At 46.6% G+C, this 23,422-nt stretch overlaps 1 protein-coding gene and 1 non-coding gene across 4 annotated transcripts in view; both read left to right on the top strand.

Moving 5' to 3' along the window:
* Positions 1-2,774: 2,774 nt before the first annotated feature.
* Positions 2,775-23,422, top strand: part of OPLAH (5-oxoprolinase, ATP-hydrolysing) — a 42,586-nt gene continuing 21,938 nt past the window's right edge. Inside the window, exons 1-16 of one of the 3 annotated variants that reach the window (XM_043978691.1) lie at positions 2,775-3,033; positions 4,134-4,399; positions 4,808-4,999; positions 6,128-6,227; positions 6,565-6,688; positions 6,913-7,108; positions 7,512-7,677; positions 7,956-8,094; positions 10,470-10,537; positions 10,758-11,023; positions 11,762-11,874; positions 18,617-18,787; positions 19,040-19,177; positions 19,268-19,406; positions 21,219-21,331; positions 21,612-21,763. In XM_043978691.1, the coding sequence (XP_043834626.1) occupies positions 4,202-4,399; positions 4,808-4,999; positions 6,128-6,227; positions 6,565-6,688; positions 6,913-7,108; positions 7,512-7,677; positions 7,956-8,094; positions 10,470-10,537; positions 10,758-11,023; positions 11,762-11,874; positions 18,617-18,787; positions 19,040-19,177; positions 19,268-19,406; positions 21,219-21,331; positions 21,612-21,763 (2,275 nt within the window). In that variant the 5' untranslated portion in view covers positions 2,775-3,033; positions 4,134-4,201. Of the gene's footprint in view, positions 3,034-3,296; positions 3,357-4,130; positions 4,400-4,807; positions 5,000-6,127; positions 6,228-6,564; positions 6,689-6,912; positions 7,109-7,511; positions 7,678-7,955; positions 8,095-10,469; positions 10,538-10,757; positions 11,024-11,761; positions 11,875-18,616; positions 18,788-19,039; positions 19,178-19,267; positions 19,407-21,218; positions 21,332-21,611; positions 21,764-23,422 lie in introns of those variants that run through there. The other 2 variants (XM_043978690.1, XM_043978692.1) reach the window with 2 other exon arrangements.
* Positions 14,643-14,749, top strand: LOC122737465. The gene has a single exon (XR_006354299.1). It is a non-coding gene; the product is annotated as a U6 spliceosomal RNA (small nuclear RNA).

Below are 23,422 nucleotides of genomic sequence, written 5' to 3'. Positions count from 1 at the left end.
TAAATTTAAAAGGTTTGCACAGACAAATCTAACATGGTAAAAATTAGAACAGAAACATAATGGGGGAAAATATTTGAAAAGTTTCTTTGATAAAGGTCTCTGATGCAAGATATATAAGAAACTGCTTAAAATTTATCAGACTAAAAGCCATTCTCCAATAGATAAATCGTCAAAGGATACAGACACTTTTCAAAGAAGAAATTCAAGCTATCAATAACCATATACTCTATATCACTAATAATTGGTGAAATGCAAATTAAAGCAACTCTGAGGTTCTATCTGCGATGACAAAAGAGGAAAATTACACATGTTAAAGGGGTTGTGGGAAAACAGGTGGCCAAACATTGGAAACTAAGATGGGGGAGGCAAACTCCTCCTCTTGGGGAGTGGCTAAACAAATTTTGGTATATTAATGTAATGTAATTTTATTGTGCCATTAGAAATGATGAAAGTTTCAGAAGAAACCGGCAGACTTGTATGAACTAATGCAGAATAAAATGAGTAGGAGAACCATTTATCAAATGGCAATATTAGAGAGAACAACTTGAAGGGGGGGGGCAGCTAGGTGGTGCAGTGAATAAAGCACCAGCCCTGGATTCAGGAGGACCTGAGTTCGAATTCGACTTTACACTTACTAGCTGTGTGACATTGGGCAAGTCATTTAACCCTCATTGCCCTGCAAAGAGAGAGAGAGAGAGAGAGAGAGAGAGAGAGAGAGAGAGAGAGAGAGAACAACTTTGGAAAACCTTAAATACTCAGAAAAAATGAGTCCAAAAAAATAAACATGAAATATGTCAGTCACCAGTCACAGAGATGTGATGAACCTAAAAGTACTAAAAGAAATACATTTCTGGAATGGCCAATATTGGAGTTTGTTTTGCTGGACTAGACAGCTCTAAGTATGGAGGGCGTTATTTTTCAGATTTACTCATTTTATTTGCTCAATGGAAGCAGAAGGTAGTAGGAGGCACAGATTAATAAAAAACAACAACAAAAGATTAAAAGTCAAGAACAAAAAGGATTCATACATTAGATAGGGTTTGGATTAGATGACCTATGATGGCTCTTCCAACTCTAAGATTTAATGACATACTTGTTTCTCCAGTCTGACCTATGTAAACTTTTCAGGGTCTCCTATCCAGATAATTCTGCCCTTTCATGAATCTCTCTGTACTCCTACCTTTCTACTTTGGCTCATGGTCTTGGGATAGGAGACACTAAGCTCAGAGTAGAGACAGATGATGTTTTAAGAAAACCCCAAATAAAAAGCTGAACTTTAAATCAGATAAGAGGACATTTCCCTTTACAAAAAGATTCACTCTATTTCTCTTTTCAATAGCTTGTCCCCTTAGTTCAAATTTTCAGACATGCTCCAGGGTGAGGGAGGACTGCCTTTCTTTGGCTGCTCCTATCATCATGAGGAAGGAGCCCAAAGAGTGTTGAGCAAGGGTGCTCACATCCTTAAATGAACTCTATTGAAATTATGCTGGGGGCCGGCCCTTGGTGGGGGTGGGAGCAGGGATGATGTTTTGGGGACCTTGGTTGTGAAGACACCCTGAGATTCCTTCCTTAGGGTCTGTAGACCTCGATAGCCAGTGTCAGTGTCTCTCCTGAAGGCGGAGAGAACCCAACTTTCTAATATGAGCTTGGACTATTTTAAGAGCAGAGACATCACATGCCAACCATACGGTAGCATTTCCCAACCTTGCTTGCTCTGGTGGAGGGGCAAAGAAGGGGAGTGGAGAAGAAAGACTATGCCTTTAAAGGGGGGATTTCCCCATGGACATTTTTGGAGGGGGGAAGAGGGTTGTTGGTTTGGAAAAGATATAACGGCTTCCAAGGGATCCTGTATACATACCCCACCCTTCACCCCCAATGTCTGAAGAGTTGCTTTTCAGGCACTAGAGATCATCCTGTTTATCTTGCTGCTTATTCCCTCCTCCAATTATTCTTACTCTTCCGCTTGTGAGATCTCTGGGATAAGTGCCAGTCTTGGTTGTCCCTCACCTGTTTCAGTGTATCTTATCTCTTACTGGTTGGAAGTTCTTACTTCGTATTCTAATCCTCCTGGCTCGTTTCTAGCCTTGTGGGTGGTGCTGGTGGTGCTGGTGGAGGTCAGGGCTTCATACAGTTGTGTATGAAGAGAGGCAGATTAAGGTTTTCTCCATCCTCTTCATAACCCCCAGGCCACCTGATCCGCCCTCTTCTGTCATCTTTTAATCTCCTTTCCCCTCTGCCCCCTACTCCAGCAAAGTACAGGCCGTCACTAGAGAGAGATAGGAGTCAGGATACCAGGGTTTTCTAACCAGCTGAGCTTCTGTTCTGATGCTTCCTCTGGAACACCTTCCAGTCCTTTAACTAAGAACTACTCACCCCTCCCCCCGGAGATTGTGTGAGGGGCAAGGCAGGCCAGACCAGGAGGTTACGTAACTGGGAGAAGGGATTAGCTAGTTAGAGAGTCCCGAGACTGCAGCCAAGGAGGGCAGGGGTGGGGGGTGGAGGGAATCCAGGAGGTAGGTGGGGAAGGGTGGGGGGAGAGGGAAGCCAATAATGGCAAGGAGAGAAGGGAGCCAAGAGAGGCAGAAGCTAAAGTGAGTCGGGAGAAGGGGGAGAGGAGGGGGAAGTCAAGGAGTGGAATGGATAGCCAAGGACAGAGGGGGCCAGAGAAGGGGTAAAACTGAGGGGAGGAGCGGAGGAGGGGAGAGCCAATAGGGACAAGGGGTAAGAGAGGGTGAGGTAGTGCGGGAGGGGTGGGATTCGGGGCAGGACTGGATAGAACTACTCGATTTGACTTGGTGGGATGGGACCAACCCCTCCACCGCTAGACCCTAAATCCAGATCGCGTTGGGCTGCAGGCGGAGCGAAGAGGAAGGGAGGGGAGAGTAGAGGAGGGGAGAGGAGGGGGCGTGGCGGGGAGGGGCAGAGCACTAGAGATTGAAGCGGCTTCCAGCCCCAGGTCGGCGCGAACCAGAGCTCGAGCCCAAGCCTAAGCCTGATTCCGAGCCTTGACTGAGCAGGAGGGAACCTGGCTAGGTGCGTCCTTACCCTGTCGGATCCTGCCCGTCTTATTCCACTCCGCTCCACCCCATCCCACGTGTGCATTTCTTTCCTATTCCTTCCCCAAGGCTTTAGACCTCGTTTCCTCCCCCTTCGGCCCCCCAGGCCCGCCCCGTCTCTCCCTACAGTATCCCCCCCCCCCCGCCCCGCCCCATCCACAACTCCCCTCCCTTCCCCTTCAGATTTCGTGTCCCAACTAGTTCCTAGGAGAGCCTCCGGTACCGCTCACTTCTGTCTAATTCCTCTATCCTCACCCTCTTGATCTCGCGTCTTAGAGTGCCCATCCTTCTTTACATCTGGTTAGAGAGCCCCTATCTCCCTCCCTCCTTCATCTTTATCCCTTTCATCTCAAATCAGAGATCCCTCACCCCTTCCTTATCAGAACCTTCTTTTTTTCACCCCTTCATTATCAGAATCGTTCTGCACTCCCTTCCCCACTGTCAGAGCCTCTGCTCCCCCCTCCAATTCTTTCCTCCCTGTCAAGATCCCCGCCCCTTCCCCCAGCTCCCCACTGCCTGTCTGACTGAGCCTATCCTAAGCCTGTACAGTGGAGCCCCCGTCTCCTATCAGCATGGAGAGGACCCCCAGTGGAACTTGAATGCCAAATCCCATAATCAGCGCGACCCTCCTTTTCCTGATTCCTCAGAGGAATCTCTCCGTCTCATCTCTCCGTCTCATCTCTCCGTCTCATCTCTCCGTCTCTCTTTTCTCACCCTACCTACTTTTCCCCGCTCTTAACACAACCTTCCTTGGTGCGCTTTTCTCCAGTTCCATACTCCTCCGGCGGACCCGGCTCTATACTCTCTCCTTTTCCCTTCTATTATCGCTCAGCTCCCTCTGACACCCCCCGCCCCCATCAGTTCCCATTTTCTAGTGTGCTTCCATCCTGCCTTGACCGCTTTCCATCCCCTCACTCATTGATTAGCTGCTCTGACCCTTTCAAGGTTCTTGATTCCCCTCCAAGTCCCCTGATATCCTGCCTTGTTTCCTCACCTCTCCATGTCCCAATTCCCTTCCCTGACTGCCCCCCCCCCCATTCTAACACGCCTTGATTCCTTGCCTCCTTCTTCCAGAAGAAGTGGTAGAAGAAACAGGAGCCCAGCTGATTCTGGCCTACAACCCCAGCTTCACCACCTCCGACTTAATGGCCAATCCCAGTAATACTGCCTTCAAGGGCAACATGGAGGGGAAGTTTCAGTTTGCCATTGACCGGGGTGGCACCTTTACGGATGTGTTTGCACAGTGCCCTGGGGGCCGGGTGCGGGTGCTCAAGCTACTGTCTGAGGACCCAGCCAACTACCAAGATGCCCCGACTGAGGGCATTCGCAGAGTTCTGGAGCAGGTGAGTCTGCCTCTGGAAATTGTAGAAATGTTAATTGCTGTTATTACTATTACTGATGAAATGGGTGATGAGGGCAGCAGCTCTTTGCCCTTATCTTGGCCATCTCTAGCAAGGGTCTTCTGGGAACACTTCTAAATTTTATTTTAAGATTCTGTTGCAGAAGATTCCTGGGTTGTGGAGGGGAAGAAAAGGGGCAACTTGAAGTGTGTGGGGGGGTGACGGGATATCCAGCCTTTAGACATTGGTTGAGGGGCACTGATTCTGGGACCAGAGTTGGGAGGACCCTGATCCCCTGCGCCCACAGGATCCAGAGGAGCATCAATCCCTATGAATTTACAGGAAAAGAGGGGAGATGGTTTGTGGGGGCAGGAGATAAGAGGGACGGACACTGATGCTTTGTGTTCGTAGGAGTGTGGTGTGCCACTTCCCAGGGACCAGCCCCTGGACACCAGCCACATTGCCTGGATCCGTATGGGCACAACTGTGGCCACCAATGCACTATTGGAGCGCCAAGGAGAGCGTGTGGCCCTGTTAGTCACCAAGGGCTTCAAAGACCTGCTTCACATTGGGAACCAGGCCCGAAAGGACCTCTTTAACCTGGTGAGAGCTTGCTGACTAACCCACCCTTCTGAAGGGCAACTCAGGAGAGAGTTCTCCCCTTTGCCCAGTGCTTATGATAGTGCCTGGAATGAAGTAGTCAATATTTATTGACCGAGACTGGTTATCCTCATAGACCCACCTCATCTCCACTCCCCATTCTTTATGGGACAGTTTTCTCATGGGAGGAGCCTCTCACTTGTGACTGCCCCTACCAAAGCTCTGTATAAATAGAAGTATTTTAAAGCAGAGGTTCTTAACTGTGAACTTGCTTAAGACATTTTTTAATAACTGTACGATAATGTCAATGGGATTCCTTTGTAATACTCTTTATTTTATTTTATGCGTTTAAAAACATAATTCCAAGAAGGGGCACATAGGTTTCACTAGATTCCCCAAAGGGTCTGTGACACAACCAAGGTTAAGTATCCCTGTTTTAATGGGATAATAAAGCCTGCTAGCACTCCCTTGTTCTGTGTGTATGGGGAAAGCCCCTTATGATAAACTTTGTATAGTGGGTATTTTGGACAGCCTCCAGAGTTGTAATCTACTTCCCTTGCCCCCCCCCCCCCACTTCCTTTATAACCCCAAGGTCTATTCTCCACTAAGAAGATAAGAACTGGCCTGACTGGTTCTGGGGGGGGGGGGTGTGTGGAGAGTGTTGGAGGGAGGGGAGAGTTAGACTGGAATGAAAACTTGGGCCCCAGGCCAGGTGAGAGATTGGACAAGTGCAGACCCACGGTCAGGAGAAAGTTACGCAGCAGTTGACCAGGAAAGACCAATTATTCCCTGGCCCCCTGGAACTTCGAAAGGCTGGCTGGAGATCAGTCTGTACTCAGGCCCTATAGTCTCTTCATTTTACTCAGGCTCCCCATTTCTGCCTTTCTGCACTGAACTCTGTAGTTCCCACCTTTCCCTTGGTTTCCCTGGTCTCTTTCCTTCTATTGGAAGACCTATGATTGGTTTGTAAGTGTCTCCCACCTTCATCACTGGTACAAAGAGAAACCTTCCGTCTGACTTCAGTAAAGTGCTCATGAGGAATAACCCCTCTGCCCTGAGGGCAGAGCTGGGAGGTTGTTCCCTCTGAGTGTGCTCTTGTTTTCTCTCCCCCCACACCCCATTCCCCCCTAGGCAGTGCCAATGCCTCAAGTCCTGTATGAGGAGGTGGTGGAGGTGGATGAGCGGGTGGTGCTGTATGTAAGGGAGCCAGGCGCTAGGACCCCCATCAAAGGTGTGTGTCCTTCTCTACTTTGATCTTCAACCCATACTTTTGGGACCTCTGGGTTTGGTTCCCTTCTGATTCACAAACCCTACTTTTTCCCTCCTTTCCCTGCCAATCTAGCAAACCTGGTCTACTACTCCCTGCTCTAAACTTCTGCCTCTTAGCCTTGGGCCCCCCTCCCTCCCGTGGGGATAAATGAAAGCTGAGAAGTGGACTCTGGGGTCAGAATCAGGTCTGGGGAGCTGCAGTGGAGCCCGTGGAGTTGATCTGCAAAGGGGCCGTTTGGGTTGAGACAATGGGGAGGAAGGTTGTTGTGACAGTCACTTGGTCATTTCTCCCCACCTAGGCTCAACAGGGGACCTTCTAGAGGTACAACGACCCGTGGACCTAGGAAGCTTACGGGGAAAGCTGGAGGGCCTACTGGCCCGGGGCATCCGAAGCCTGGCAGTTGTGTTCATGCATTCCTACATGTGAGGGCATTTTGGGACACTGATACCGGGGTAGATTTTTAGGAGGGGAAGGTGGGAATCTGGCAATTAGGAGGGAAAGGAAGAGCCAAGGGTAGGCTCTGGTATGAGAAGCTGGTGACCTGGAGATGGAGTACCAGGGGAGAGGGAACCTGGGGAGGCTGAAAGTGCTCCAGGTCCTTGCCAACCATATGCTCCAAAATCTACCATTTCTAACCCCTGGGCAGGTGGGCACAACATGAGCAGCAGGTGGGTGCATTGGCACGAGAACTGGGCTTCACTCACGTGTCCCTATCCTCGGAGGTGATGCCAATGGTGAGGATTGTTCCCCGAGGGCACACGGCCTGTGCTGATGCCTACCTGACTCCCATCATCCATCGCTACCTGCACAGCTTCTGCAAGGGTTTCCAGGGGCACCTGAAGGTGAGGAGACCTTCTTACTCCCTGTATACTGTATCCACTCCCCCTGTGACATGCTGTGCTTCTTACCTTGTTCCCCTCCACTCAGTGCCTCCTCAGCTATGTCCTTTTGGTCTGAATCACCTAGTTCTGTGCTCTCCTGGCCTTTTCACTTTGTGCCTTTTGCATCACCTCACCCTGTGCTGGTTTACTGTTTCTCACTCCTATCCTGTCTTTCACTTCCCATATCTGCTTACTCTGGGCTCCCTGCTTCCTTTGCTTGTGTGTCTCCTGTGGTCTCTGTGTCCCTTGATATATTCACCCTCTGACTTATTCATCACATGTATCCTGACCTCCCCTGACTCTGTCCCCCATATCAGGTGGCCCTGGGACTTAGCTTTTGTTGCCTGTGTCCCCTCTTGTCCAGGATGTACAGGTGCTCTTCATGCGCTCAGATGGGGGTCTGGTGCCCATGACCTCCTTCAGTGGTTCCAGGGCCGTTCTCTCAGGCCCTGCAGGTGGTGTTGTTGGCTATGCAGTCACTACCTACTGTGCAGAGGGAAGACATCCCGTCATTGGCTTTGACATGGGCGGTATGGAGGATGGGTGCTGGGTTTCACCTGATGCTGGGGGCCTGGGGGGGATGAGCTTGGAACTGGGCTGGCTCCAGGGCACATCTTCTCATCTTGATGCTAAGAAAAAATGTACTGTGGTTTAAGGCACTCCAAATTGTGGGGGTCTAAGGGACTGCAGAGTGGTCAAAGATGTTGGGAGTGGAGGAGCTATTCTGGGATATGGTGTGGATCTTGCCTACCTCCTGCCCCAACATATCTCTATCCAACACATTGTCTCCCACCCGTCCCACTCTTAGGCACCTCCACAGATGTCAGTCGGTTTGCAGGTGACTATGAACATGTGTTTGAGGCCAGCACAGCTGGCATCACCATTCAGGCCCCGCAGCTGGACGTCAACACTGTGGCTGCTGGAGGCGGCTCCAGACTCTTCTTCAGGTTGGGATCTCTTTCTCCCCCCTCCCTGCCCTTCCTCCTCTCAGACCCAGGAGCTTCCAGTGTTGTTTTCAAGTTAGGCCCACACCCTGACATCTTGCTCTTGTCATCTTTGCCATTACTAGAATTCTTTTCAATTAAGCTCATATTTATGACATGCCTGCTCTGGGAATGACATTGTCCCAAGGTGAAAAATGATTCCATCTCTGGCCTCAAGATTACCCTCTAATAGGGATATGAGAGGTATGGAATTAAGTTACCAGGAAATTAGACTATATAATAAAGGCAAAGGAAAGGCCCTGACAAATCTCCAGGATCAAATTTGAGGAAGGAGAGATCATTTTCAGTTAGAATCATGGTAAAGTCTTCATGGTAGAGGTGGCATCTCATATGACCTCAAAGAAAGAGGAGGAGGAGGGGCAGCTAGGTGGCACAGTGGATAGAGCACCAGCCCTGGAGTCAGGAGTACCTAAGTTCAAATCCAGCCTTAGACACTTAACACTTACTAGCTGTGTGACCCTGGGCAAGTCACTTAACCCCAATTGCCTTACTAAAAACAAAAGAAAGAAAAAGAAAGAGGAGGAGGAAATGTTTCTGGCATAAAGATAAGCCTGAATGGAAGCGAGAGGACAGGAAGATGCTATCAGATTGCTGCTAACTAGTGGTCCAATTTGGCTGGGAATGTTGAATGAAGAGAAGTAATAAGAGAAAAGCATGTTGAAGCTAGATTGCAGAGGGCCTTGAATGCCCATAGGAGGTTGGAAGATTGAAGGATCAGGCTTGGGCATTTTTGGTAATCATTTGAGGACAGATTGGAAAAAGAGACCAGTGAGCCGGACAATACAGTAGCACAGGGGTAAAGTGATGAGGGCCTGAATTAAGGGGGGGTGGTCTTATAAATGGAGAGAGGAGGAGATCGATGTGACAATTATTGTGGAAGCAGAAATAGTAACTGTTTGGATGTCCCCTAGTAGAAGGGAAGCTCTTTGAGGGCAGGCACTGTTGAATTTTTATCTTCATATCCTCAATGTCTAGCGTAGCACCTGGTCCAAAGCAGGCATTTAATAAGAGAGGTACAAATGAGGGATAAAGGAGAGAGAGAAGCATCATTTATGACAATGAGCTTTTGAACCACCAGAAAAATCAGAAACCCCATTTGGAAGGGAGCCCCATTTGGGATATGCTGAGTTTGAGGTGCTGGTGGGAAAGCCAGTGGAGATGTTCAGCAGGCAGTTGACTCAACTCAGGTGCCACCTCCTCCTCCATGAATCCTCCTTTGGTTCCCCTCTAATTGAAAGCATTTCCTCCTTCGGATTTTCTTAGGGTACTTTATAAATCAAGCAATCAAAAAGTACTTTTAGGTGTTTTCCAGGTGTGCTGTGTGTTGGGGATATAAAAAATCTTCCCCATGGTGGGCAGCTAGGTGGCACAGTGGATAAAGCACCAGCCCTGGATTCAGGAGGACCTGAGTTCAAATCCGGCCTCAGAACCTTGACACTCACTAGCTGTGTGACCCTGGGCAAGTTACTTAACCCTCATCCCCCCCCCCCCAAAAAGGAGGTTTGGAATAGTTACTGAGGGGAGCGTGACTTTAGAGCTGGTGTTTCAAAGAGTGGAGAAAAGAGGAAGGAGGGTAGAGAATTGACTGAGAACCAAGATTGGGAAGAGATGGAAGTAGAATCAAAAGAGAGGAAAGGGGATTGTTAGCAGAGAAGGAATTTCAGCGTCCTGAATCTTAGATGTAGAGTAATTTAGTCAGCTAGCATTTATACAGAGCTTTAAAGTCTACAAAGCACTTTACACATGTTATTCCATGAGATTCTTATAATGACCCTGTGAGGGAGGGGCTCCTGTTATGCCCATTTTACAGACAGGGTAACTGAGGCACAAAGAGCTGAAGTGACTTGTTCAAGGTCAGAAGCAGCTAAGGCAGCATTTGAACCTGTGTTTTCCTGATTCCAAGTCCAGCACCCTACCCACTGCACCATCTAGCTGCTTACAATTGGGGTGTGATAATAAGGTCTGAGGTGTGACCACCCCTTCGGGTGGCTAAGAGAGGGTGGAGATGGAGGGTCTGGGAACTGAGTTTGACGAATGGGGAAGCCAGGGTGCTTGAAGAAGAGTCTTCACTGTGAATATTGAAGCTGTTGAGGATGATGGCAAGGCCTGGGGAAGAGAGGAAGGTTATGAGGCAGGTGATAAGGTCATTGGGATGGGGTCGGGGTGGGTGGAGAATGTCCTAGAGATTGGTAGATGACAGCAATGGGGACCTGGGAAGGGTGGTATAATTAGATGAAGTAACCTTCAAAGGGAACCCTTGATATCATTGTCTTCTGTGTCCTGGTCCTCCACTCCTCCCCTCTGTATTCCTTCTTCAGGTCTGGCCTATTTGTGGTGGGTCCTGAGTCAGCTGGTGCACATCCTGGCCCTGCCTGCTATAGAAAAGGTCAGTAAAGCTCATGACCCTGACCCTAGCTGGGTGGAGCCCATGTTCCTTGCCCTCCCTCCTGCAGAGTTCCTAGGTATGGTATTCTCCTCCCTATAAATAAATACCCTTTATCACTCTCCCAAATCTCCATCCTTCTTCCTTGTGTGGAGTGCCTTTTATGCCTTATGAAGTGTCACCAATGAATCCCACTATTTTCTCATCTACCCTCTCCTTCCAGGGGGACCCTTAACAGTGACAGATGCCAACTTGGTCCTGGGTCGCTTGCTTCCTTCTTCCTTTCCCTGCATTTTTGGTCCGGGTGAGGACCAGCCTCTCTCCAAGGAGGCCTCTAAGAAGGCCCTGGATGCTGTGACAGTTCAGGTCAATAACTTTCTGGTCCAAGGACCCGATGGGACTGATCCACTGACACCTGAGGAGGTGGCCATGGGTTTCGTGCGAGTGGCCAATGAGGCCATGTGCCGTCCGATCCGTGCTCTTACCCAGGTATGAACGTTCTCCAGCCACTGACTCACCACTGTGATCACTGACTGACAAACACATACTAGACTGCTAGCTTCCTTTTTCAAAATTAAATTTTATTTTGAACAAAAAAATTTTTTTTTCTCCCTCCCACCTCTTCCTTTTGGGGAAATAAAAGAACAAAACTCTTGTCACAAATATGGACAGTCAAGCAAAACAAATTCTCATATTGGCCATGTCCAAAAAATAGATCTCATTTTAAACTCAGAGTCTGTCAACTCTGTGTCAGGAGTCTTGCCATGATTTTCAGCTTCTAATTGACCATCATTTGATTCTGATTGACCCATTTCTTCCTTGGCCGCTGAGCAACCACAAGGCCACTGCCCATTTCTTCCTTGGCCACTGACCAGCCACACTTCTTGGTCACTGACTTGCCATCATAGCAACTAATAACCCTCCATGGATACTAACTGACTGTCCTGTCCAAATTTTTGTATATTTGCTTCCTTTGTCCAGTTTTTTTTAACCCCATCCTAGCTTTAAACTGTGGTGACAGTCATTTTCCTGGCTCTCAGGAGAACCTCAGAACCAAGCCCAGGAGAGTGGGAATAGGATATCCTTGTCCTTGGACTAGTGGAGAGAGATTATGGTGCAGAAGTTAGGGAGAGGGTGAAGGCCAGGTACCCAGAGAATGGAGGACCCGGAAGTTGTCAGGGAGAACAGGATGGTCCACTGCTAACTGCTCTTCCCTCTGCTCCACAGGCTCGAGGCCATGACCCATCAGTCCATGTACTGGCATGCTTCGGGGGTGCAGGGGGGCAGCATGCCTGTGCCATCGCTCGTTCCTTAGGCATGGACACTGTTCATATACACAGGTACCTGTTGGGGTGTGTAGGGTTGGGGGGCGGGGTTATGTACCTCTGAGCCTGCTTGTTTTCCAACATGTACCTGGGCATGACAGCTGTTCTCTGAGTTGTAGCCAGTTTACTGGGGAGGTACAATAGCTGTACCTCTTCCCTGCTGGCTTCAGAAAAAGTCTCCATCTTACCAGTAATATCCAAGGGGCAAGTTCCCTTGTCCCCCACCTCATCTTCTTCATTGATCCTGCTTCTGCCTGCCAAGGATTACCTCCTTCAGTAAACTAAAACTTGAGCCCCCAGATCATCTGAAAATTTTTACTATTGACATGGGGGGATGGAGGGATGGAATGGGGGAAGGCCTGACATACAAAGATCCAGAAGTATCACACAGAATGTGGTGCCTGTTGTTCTCTGCCAAGTTCTATAAGCTGCATTTCTCCCCTCCCTCTTTAGCCATGTTCCTTTTATAGTTCACCATCTGGCATTTTCTTGTGCTCAATCAAATCTTTAGCTCTTTTTTTCGTCTTTTTTTGTTTTTTGGTGAGGCAATTGGGGTTAAGTGACTTGCTCAGGGTCACACAGCTAGTAAGTGTCAAGTGTCTGAGGCCGGATTTGAACTCAGGTCCTCCTGAATCCAGGGCCAGTGCTCTATCCACTGAGCCACCTAGCTGCCCCTTTAGCTCTTTTTTATAAGTACATAGGAAGCTTTCCTTTAAAAAAAAATAGTTCTTTTTTTGGGGGTAGGGTGGGGCAATGAGGGTTAAGTGACTTGCCCAGGGTCACACAGCTAGTGTCAAATGTCTGAGGCCGGATTTGAACTCAGGTCCTCTGGAATCCAGGGCTGGTACTTTATCCACTGTGCCACCTAGTTGCCCCCAAAGCTTTCCTTTTTATTCTTAACTCCTACACCCACCCATAGGTAGCTGGGGAGGAGGAATCAGTCAGTTAATAACTATTTATTAAGTGCCTATTATGTTCCAGGCATTGTGCTAAGCACTGGGGCCACAAAGAAAGGCAAAATCCTTCCCTCTTCTCAAGGAGCTCACAGTCTAATGGGAGAGACAGCTTGTAAACACATACAAACAATAGATAAATAGGATAAAATGGAGATAATCTCAGAGTGAAAGTACTAAGAAGGAAGACTGAGAAAGTCTTCTTGTCAAAGGTAGGGCTGTAGCTGAGACTTGGATGAAGCTAGGAGGTGTAGATGAGGAGATAAGAGGGTCCTAAGCATGGGCCACAGCCAGTGAAAATGCCCAGATTCAGGAGATGTAGTGTTTTGTTCAAGGAACAGCAAAGAGGCCATTGTCATTGCATTGCAGAGTAAAGGGTGGCAATAAAGGGTATAAGGGGTCCTTGGTTGTGAAGGGCTTAAAAAATCAAAAAGGATTAAAAATCCAAAGAGGATTTCTATTTTATTCTAGAGGTAATAGGGAACAAAGAGAATTGATGGAAGGGTGATGCAATCAGACTTGTACTTTAGGAAGGGCAGTCTGATAGCTGAGTGGAAGATGGGCTGGAATAGGAAGAGGAAGGATGGCATCCATCCAGATGGCTGGGATGATAAGGAACTACACCAGGGTGGCGGCAGTGTCAAAGGGGAGAAGGAGGTACATACGAGAGATATTGCAAGGACAGAATCAACAGAACTTGGTCAAAGATTAGCTGTAAAAGTGAGGAAGAGTGAGGATTCCAGGAAACACCCAGGTTTTGAGCCTGGGTGACTAGGAAGATTGTGGTACCTTCAGCATTAATAGGAAAGCTAGACAGAGGGGTGGGTGCAGGGGGAGAGATGATCAGTTTGGTTATACACATGTCGAGTCGAAAATATCGATACCATATCCTGTTTGAAATGACCAACAGGCATTTCTCCTGACTGAAGGTCAGGAGAAAGTTTAAGACTGGATATGGAGATCTGATAACTATCTGAATCTCAGGTCCTCCTGAATCCAGGGCCAGGGATCTGATGAACTCACCAAGAGAAATAGTGTGATTAAAAAGTTGCAGAGACATAGTTTCTGGGTAATTTAATCATTTTATTAATAAGACCAGCAGGCTATTAAGAAAAAGATGGTCATTTGGCCATCTCTCTTAGACCAAAGACCCCTAATGGTGGTGGGGTCACATAGTTTATATGCCTTTTGAAGAGAAAGTGTTCCTGAGGGAGGGCAATCAGCTCTGATTGTTTAATTAAATGGGAGGTAGGCTATCTTGGGGTATGTGACTTAGGTCACTCAAATCTTGATCAAAGAGACATCACTTTCCATATCACCTGTCTTGATAATAGGGAAAATCAACCTTTCCTCAGGCCTGCTGAACAAACACAATGAGCAGGAATTCACCCATTTAGCCCATACTTAAAATTTCTTTTACTGTATGATTAGATCTAGGTCTGGATCAATTTCTTCAGAGAGATTTCCCACACTGGTTGATTTCTGGATGAGGAAGTAAAAAAAAAGGGGAAAACCTTGGTCCTAATAAAATAATTAGTTATTAAATATAGGAGAGAAATATTCATTTCTCACAATAGTATAGAGGGAGAAGAAAAGAAGACCCAGAGTGGAACCTTGGGACATAGCTCTGGTTTGCAGTTATGAAAATCTGGCAAAGGAGACTTGGAAAGAGCAGTTAGACAGGAAGACTGAGCACCAGTCCAGAGTAGTGTCAAGGAAACATAGAGAGAAGAGAGTATCCTAGAAAAGAGGCTAATTGTTAATGTCAAAGAGATAAAAAGGATGAGGGCTGAGAAAAGGCCACTAGATTTGGCAATTAAGAGAGCATGGGTACTCGCTTCGGCAGCACATATACTAAAATTGGAACGATACAGAGAAGATTAGCATGGCCCCTGCGCAAGGATGACACGCAAATTCGTGAAGCGTTCCATATTTAAAAAAAAAAAAGAGAGAGAGAGAGCATGGGAGGGGCAGCTGGGTGGTGCAGTGGATAAAGCACCAGCCCTGGATTCAGGAGGACCCGAGTTCAAATTTGGCCTCAGACACTTGACACTTACTAGCTGTGTGACCCTGGGCAAGTCACTTAACCCTCATTGCCCCACCAAAAAAAAAAAAAAAGGGAGCATGGGTAACTTTGGAAAGAGGAGATTCAGTTGAATGATGTGGTCTGAAGCCAAACTGCAAAGAGTTAAGAGAGCCAAAGTAGTGGTGGCATCTATTGTAGATAGTCTTCTCAAGGAGTTTAGCCATGAAAGTGAGTAGAGAGATAGGATGATAGTGGTAATATATGGATCAAATGAAGGGTTTTTTGAGGATGGGAGAGACATGGGCATATTTGGAGGTGGTAGGGAAGCAGCCAGTAGGCAGGGATAAATTGAAGATAAGTGGGAGAGTGGGAAAGACAGGGCACAATTTTCTGGAGAAGATGGAATAGAATTATGTATGTACAAGGGCCACTTCATATGAGATGAGTGTGAAGGTGGAGATAGTGGCAGATCGAATTTGGTAGATATGAAATGAGAAAAACAGAAGAAGAGGAAACTCAGCAAATAGCCTCAATTTTTTCAGTGAAATGTGAGGAAAAGTTATCAGTTGAGAAGGGTGGTAAGAGGAGGAACCATGGGAGATTTGAAAAGGATGAAAAGGTTTGATAGAGCTGCTGTGGTGAGAGGAATAGGGAAGTATAAAAGGATTGTCTTGCTGCAGTGAGGGCCCAGTTGAGACTATGTAACAAATTTGTAGTGAACCCAGTTAGCATAGTTTCATGTTTTCCTTCATCTTTGTTCAGTAGCATGTGAGTAGGAGTGAAGATAGCAGATGGTGGGAGAAATCCAAGGCTGAGGTTTAGCCAGGAAAGATCTTTGATAGGATAAAGAGGTGGGAGACTGGAGAAGAGGACAGTGTAGGGTTGAATGGATTCACTAAGAGGTCAAGATGGAGAGAGGAGGAGAAAATGTGAGATAACAGCTTGAGAAAGAACTGAAGGGTGGGGGGCATAGGAAATAGTGGTGAGGATGAAGAATAGGGTTTGGTGTTACAAGGCAGAGGAAGAAGTGAGATAAGGTTATGAACAGATAAAGGAGAAATAACAGGTCAACCTCACTTAGACAAGGTCTTTAACAAGGTAGAAATTCTCTTGACAAAGTCAACTCTTTTACAAGGTATAAGTTACCCTGGCTTAGGTATCACTGGTTGACTTTGACAGCGAAGTTCCAGGTTATTATTGCCCAGTTGATCTTCATTGCTATTGAAGGTAAATGCTTGAATTACCACTTTGGACATAGCCTTTAAAAGAAGGGATGGTAGAACACAGAGAAAGGATATCTGTTAGAGAGTAAAACAACTATTCCTTCTAGTGAACCCCACCTTTCCAAGGTCTTATAAAGCATGTCAAATTTATATTACTCTGGCTAGGGCCCCAATGAAAGACAAAAAGAAGGGGGCAGCTAGGTGGTGAAGCAGATAAAGCACCAGCCCTGGATTCAGGAGGACCTGAGTTCAAATCCGGCCTCAGACATTTGACACTTACTAGCTGTGTGACCCTGGGCAAGTCACTTAATCCTCATTTCCTAACCCCCCCCCCCAAAAAAAAAAAAGGTAAAAGAACTTGGAGCATATAGTCAACTCCTCTCTCTCCCTGGACTTGCCCAGCCCACACAGACTCAAAATACTAGTGAAAAACAATTCTGGATTTGTTTTTCCTCAGTAGTAACTGTTCCTCATTGCTCCTTGGTTCCTGCTTCTCCTTCATCCATCAACCTTTCTGCTTGATTCAGTAACTTGACCATTCTGCCATTTCTAGAGTAGAGAAATTCCTAGGAGGGGGTGCACAAAGATGCCATCTTCCCTAGATTCCATGAGGAAGAGAAATCTTTCTGTAGACTTCTCTCTCTCTCCTAAGTTTCTTACCAACAGCTCTCCTCTCTTTGTCTTCTGAGCTAAATTGGATGACACATATATAGCTTAACTGGTACACCAGCAGTGAGGTAGCAAATAGGCAATAAGTAGGCATGACAATCAGAAAAGTGGGGTTAACCTAGTGGTGCCCCTGGTAATTTGCAAGGGGATTCATACCTTGTCAGGGAGTTAATCTTTTCAAGGAGATTTCATCCTTTGTTGTTTGTTTGTTTTTTGGGGGGTTGGAGCAATGAGGGTTAAATGACTTGCCCAGGGTCACACAGTTAGTAAGTGTCAAGTGTTTGAGGTCGGATTTGAACTCAGGTCCTCCTGACCAGAGCTGGTGCTTTATCTACTGCCCCACCTAGCTGCCCCCAATTTCATCCTTTGTTAAGGAGACACATTATTAATACCAGAACAAGGCCCTTACTGGTTGGCACTCAGGAAGATCTTATATAGGGAATTTCTTACTTAGCCTTAGGGAATAGTTAGATACACCTTCCACATTAAGAAACTAATATAGGGGGGCAGCTAGGTGGCGCAGTGGATAGAGCACCGGACCTGGAGTCAGGAGTACCTGAGTTCAAATCCGGCCTCAGACACATAACACTTACTAGCTATGTGACCCTGGGCAAGTCACTTAACCCCAATTGCCTCGCTAAAAAAAAAAAAAAAAAGAAAGAAACTAATATAGGGGGGCAGCTAGGTGGCACAGTGGATAAAAGCACTGGCCCTGGATTCAGGAGTACCTGAGTTCAAATCCAGCCTCAGACACTTGACACTTACTAGCTGTGTGACCCTGGGCAAGTCACTTAACCCCCACTGCCCTGCAAAACAAAACAAAACAAAACCAAAAACAAAGAAACTAATATAGATAGATATGTAATACATACACACATGCATGTATACATGCATACATACATACACACATGAATAAATAAATGAAAGAGTCATCATAGCCTATATTCATAGGAAACAGAGGTTCAGAGTTTGCCCCCTCTGAATTGTATTAGAGCTAGTAAATGTCAGAGCCAGGTCTTCTGGCCCCAGGTCCAGTGCTTTTTCTACTGTGCCTTGTTATCTCAAGGCACAGCTGCAGAGTCTAGTTTTCTGAATTGCTTTGGTTTGTAAGCCAAAATAATCACACTCTAATAGCTTTGGGGCCAGTCCAGATTCCAGGCCTGGCTGGAGCTTCAGTACAGGACCTCTTCTACTTACCATGCCCTATGCCACCTCCCCATAACCTTGGTTTGATTCTTGCCAGCTTCATCTTATCTGCCTGGAAATAAAAAAAGAACGGTAGATTTCTCATCTACCTTAACTGACTGGGGTAGCAGAGTCTGGCCTCACCCAGGAAGGTCCCTAGGCAGAAAATGGGGACAGGGGTGCTAAGTAAGGCTGAAGGGATTGGTGAAACTGTAGTGGCAGCATTCTTTCACCTCCACATCAGGCCATTTTCTTTGGCTTCCCCCTACCAAGAATTTTCCATACCTTTTTTTGGTTTTGTTTTGTTTTTTGTTTTTGCAGGGCAAAGGGGGTTAAATGACTTGCCTAGGGTCACACAGCTAGTAAGTGTCAAGTGCCATTTTGAACAGGATGAAGTGCATGCTTTTTTTACGTAAACATTGAGGTGAAGGCTCCAAGATTTATCAAGCTTGTACTCTTTTTTTGTTTGTTTTTAGTGAGGCAATTGGGGTTAAGTGACTTGCCCAGGGTCACACAGCTAGTAAGTGTCAAGTGTCTGAGGTCGGATTTGAACTCAGGTACTCCTGATTCCAGGGTAGGTGCTCTATCCACTGCACCACCTAGCTACCCCAAGTTTGTACTCTTAGTACAGGTGTCCTAGGTAGATATAGCTTGAGTCAACATGATGTGACTCCCCTAAACACACCTTCCCCCTTCCTCAGGCACAGCGGGCTGCTCTCGGCACTGGGGCTGGCACTGGCAGATGTGGTGCATGAGGCCCAGGAGCCTTGTTCCCTGACATACACACCTGAAACCTTCCCTGAGATTGACCAACGTCTCAGCCGCCTGGATGAGCAGTGTGTGGAGGCCCTGCAGGCCCAGGGCTTCCCCAGGTACTGGGGCATGGGGTGTGTGGCTCAAGGCTGTTCCAGATAGTGAGGGCTGATGGAAGGTGGCTTCTGTTCACAGTGGGTTGGGAACATAGGCACGGCCTTAAGAGGGAAGTCTGAAAGCAGGGTCAGGCCTAAGGGACTGGGATGAGGGTGGTCACAGATCCTTGTTCAGCAAAGAAATTCTCTTTGGGCCCCACCGTTGTGTCCTTATCTGTTGAGCATCTCTCACTCATTCCTTTTCCATCATCCCAGATCCCAGATCTATACTGAGAGGTTTCTGCACCTTCGCTACCAAGGGACTGACTGTGCTATCATGGTTTCTGCCCGTCGACACCCTCCCACTTCTCATTCTCCTCGTGAAGGGGACTTTGGGGCAGCCTTCACAGAGAGGTACTGGGCTCCTGGAAAAGGTCAGGGAAGTGGTCTCTCTTCCTCAGTGACTTTTCTTCCTTGACAAACTTCCCTCTGGGTGGAATGTAGGTATCTACAGGAGTTTGGCTTCATCATCCCGGATCGGCCAGTCCTAGTAGATGATGTACGAGTACGAGGGATGGGCCGCAGCGGCCTTAGACCGGAGTACCCTCCCCAGGCCCAGAACGGACCTCCTCGTGTTGACAGAGTAAGACTTCTACAACCTTCAAACCCAGTGGTCCACAATACTGTAGCACTTTAAAAAAGACAAAATATTTTTCCTCATAGAAACTCTGTGAGGTAGTACACATAGACTTTCTTTCTTTCTTTCTTTCTTTCTTTCTTTCTTTCTTTCTTTCTTTCTTTCTTTCTTTCTTTCTTTCTTTCTTTCCATAAGATTTAGAGTTCCAAAATTTTCTCCCTCCCTGCTTTTTCTCCCCCCTCCACAAGACAGCAACCAATCTGATATGGGTTATATAAATACAATCCACAAGTGCTCTTTTTATTAGTTCCTTCTATGGGAGTGGATAGTATGCTTCATCATTAGTCCCTTGGGATTGTCTTGGATCATTGTATTGCTGAGAATAGTTAAGTCATTCACAATTCTTTGAATAATACTGATGTCATTATGCACAATGTCCTCCCAGTTCTGTTCATTTCACTATACATCAGTTCATATGAGTCTTTCCAGGTTTTTCTGGGATCATCCTGTTTGTCATTTCCTATAGCACAATACCATTCCACTACAATCATATACCACAACTTCTTCAGTCATTCCTCAATTGATGGACATTCCCTTGATTCCCAACTCTTAGCCACCACAAAGAATTGCTATAAATATTTTTTTTACAATTTTCCCCCTTTTCTCTTTTTCACAATTACTATTGTTAACTGTTTCCCTCCATCCTATTCCCTTTCCCATGATATTTAATCTATTATCTTCTTTCATCCTACCCCTCTTCAAAAGGGATTTGCTTGAGTCTGTCCCCTTCCCCAATTTGCCCTCCCTTCTTTTTCCCCCTCTCTCTTTATCCCCTTCCCCTCCTATTTTCCTGCAGGGTTAGAGAGATTACTCCACCCAATTGAGTGTGTATGTTATTCCCTCCTTGAGCCAACTCTGATGAGACTGAGGTCTTGGAGCTAATTCTGATGAGTGTTAGGCTCATTTACCGCCCAGATTAAATAGATTACCCCACCTAATTGGATGACACACAGACTTTCTAAAGACCTATCCCCTGAATATAATGAGACATCATGCTGTCTTGTTCCCCACATGCCCATGGTGAGATTCTCTACACCAGAAATGTCAAAACATGTGTCCCATGGGCTACACACAGCCCAAAATGCAGGCCCGGATTATGGCCCAAACCACATTAAAATATTTGGGAATATTTGGGAAATATTTGACAAAGTGAATAAAAATACAGTAAAACATAGGTAATGCATTTTAAAACTAAGGGCCCACAGGGATCCTTATATGCAGTTTAGTGGTCCCCACTTCTAGTTGACACTATTGCCCTAAACCACTTTACGCACATAGACACTGAAAATTGACCAGAGGTCATGGGCCTCAGAACTTCCCAGGGAAATGAAGGTGGGAGATTCTACTATCAGACAGATATTGAATATACCACTTGGTACCTCACTTTTGCTGTTATTGAAGAATGTGATACTGAGGTGCAGGCTGCAGCTTCCTATAAGGAAGGACTTCCTAATCATTAGAGCTTCACAAGAGGAATGGCCCGCCTTTGGCGGGGGAGGGGGGATTTCTCTTTTCTGGTGATCTTTAAGCAGAGACCAAGTGACTACTTTTCAGTGATGTAGCTGTTCAGGTATAGGTCATTCCTGGATGACCTCTGAGGTCATGTCTAACCCTGGGATTCTACAATTCTGCCTTTTCTCCTATACCAAGGTTATCTTGGACATCACAGGGTTTCAATCCAGAGAACCCTTTTCCTCTCAGCTCTGGGAGGAACTTGAACTCTGCTCTCCCTGTCCCTCACCCTGTGCCTTCTCCTAGGTAACCCAGTGCTACTTCGAGGGAGGGTACCAGGATACTCCCGTGTACCAACTGGGAGAGCTGGGCCAGGGACACAGGCTCCCAGGACCTTGCCTCATCATTGATAGCAACAGGTCAGGGGGATGTTGTGGTTGAAGTTATAGGGGTAGGGTGAAGGGAGGGATCATGAAGGGTTTAGAGGAAGAGAAATTGGGCATCTAGAGGATCATAGAAATATGGTTGGAGGGGAGAATGTTTGTGTAACAGGTAACAACACGGTCCGCGTTAGTTTTAATCAGAAGCAGGTTGGGGGACATTAAGCCTCCAATTGATATATTTTCTGGAGAAGGGTTCTTCCTGAGGGGTTAGGTCAGAATTCTTCAGGGATCCTAAGAGTAACTTTCTTTTTCTCAGTACCATCTTGGTGGAACCAGGGTGTCATGCTGAAGTGACCAAAGCAGGTGATATCCGAATCACTGTGGGAGCACAGTCCTCTACTTCTGTCAGCTCCCATCTTGACCCCATCCAACTGTCCATCTTCTCCCACCGTTTCATGAGCATTGCTGGTGAGTGACTGTGTCTCTTCCAAACCCCCATTCTCCCCTGTCTCTCTCTCCTTCATTGTCTCCTGCTGGTTCTTTATTGTTGCCATCTCCCCATCCCTCTGACCTCTGACCTCATTCCTATCATTTCCTGTGACCCGAACCTCTTCCTCTCCAGGTACTCTTGGGTTTCCATGCTAATTTCATTTTTCCAGTATTTTTCATTTCTCCGTGGACATGGGAAAAGTGATGGGGCATTTTTGTGAGCATGACTATGGAGTGATGAGTGATCTCTGTTGGGAGTTTTTCTTGGCTATTGTGTGTATGCATTAAAGCATCAAGTAACCCTTTGTGAATTACTAATATTCCACAGAAATATGAATGGTATGGTGAAAGATAAGGTTAAATTAGAATTAAAACAACCCTTCCCAGGAGTAGCTAAAAAATTATTGATAAAGTTTGTTTTAACGTAACCATAGATACTTTATCTCCCACAATGTACAACCCCCCAAAGCAGTTCAATATAGAGGGTGCAATCAGGTGTAGCCTGAAGATACCTCCCTGTACTGGATATCCTCACTGAGAGGATTGATGATTTGTGAGGAGTACCTTTTGGCTTGGCCCATTGACATTTTATTAAGGATGAGAGGTTGTCGGGCAGATATGAGTCCCACCCTTGGTCTGTGGCCTCTTGAAGGTCACATCTGGCTTTTAGAGATAGAAGAAGCTGACATTGGGACAGAGAGTTAACTCGGGTCTCTGGAGGGTGGGGGTAAAGGTAAGGATGAAGCCTGTACATCCTCACAGCCTCCTAGGGAGCCCCTCAGTTACAGACAGGGTAGGGGTAGAACTTAATTGCCCCAGAGGTGACTACTGTGGACAAGTGGTGGCAGGATAGAGAAAGAGTTCCTAGAAGGGGAACCACATGGGTTGAGAGATGACAGAAGTTGGGAGTATCATTGGGCACCCAGCTTCCACTTTAGAGAGAGGAGGGGTGATTTCCTGAACAATGCCTGGCTATCATGCTTCTGGAGAAAAAAGGATGAGGGACTGAGCCATAATGTGAAAACCAAACCTGAACGTTGTCTTCCATTCCTACTGTGAGTCATATGGACTGCGCGGGTTCACTTGGAAGGGGAGTTGGCTCTCTAATAACCCCAAATGCAAAATGTTCTTCAGGGGTGCTTCCAAATTTTAGGTTAGCACCATTAGTGGGGGAGAAGACTATATGGGTTACAAGGGAACATTAGAGAAGTTCACCAGAAGATGAGAGTTTGACTTTTTTAGCAATCCGAAATGCAAAAATCCTTTTTGAGAGAAGCCTAAACCTTACATTAGGAGAGCATTATGAGTCTGAAGAAGTATATGCATCCCTAAGAAAAGTTTGAGCTCACCAAAGGAATAAGGGGTCATTCATTGGTCTTAAGTGCATTTCCTTCCAAAGCAGTCTCAGTTAGTTACATAGCAATGCTTTAAATCCAGCATATTGTATAGGTTCAGAGGATGGAGGCAGGAGAGGAGAGGAAAGGGAATTCATTAGAAAGGGAAGGTGGGATATTTTAACTCTTTATAGGTTCCTTTGAATCCTTTTTCGTTTTATTTTGTCTTTCATTTATTTTGTGGGGGGAAACAAAAGAAGTCTAGCATCTGATATATAGTCAGCTTACGTGCTTGTGAGTTAAT

Source organism: Dromiciops gliroides, chromosome 1 (assembly GCF_019393635.1).
Source record: "Dromiciops gliroides isolate mDroGli1 chromosome 1, mDroGli1.pri, whole genome shotgun sequence".
NCBI lineage: Eukaryota > Metazoa > Chordata > Mammalia > Microbiotheria > Microbiotheriidae > Dromiciops > Dromiciops gliroides.
This window is presented reverse-complemented; position numbering and strand designations above follow the sequence as displayed.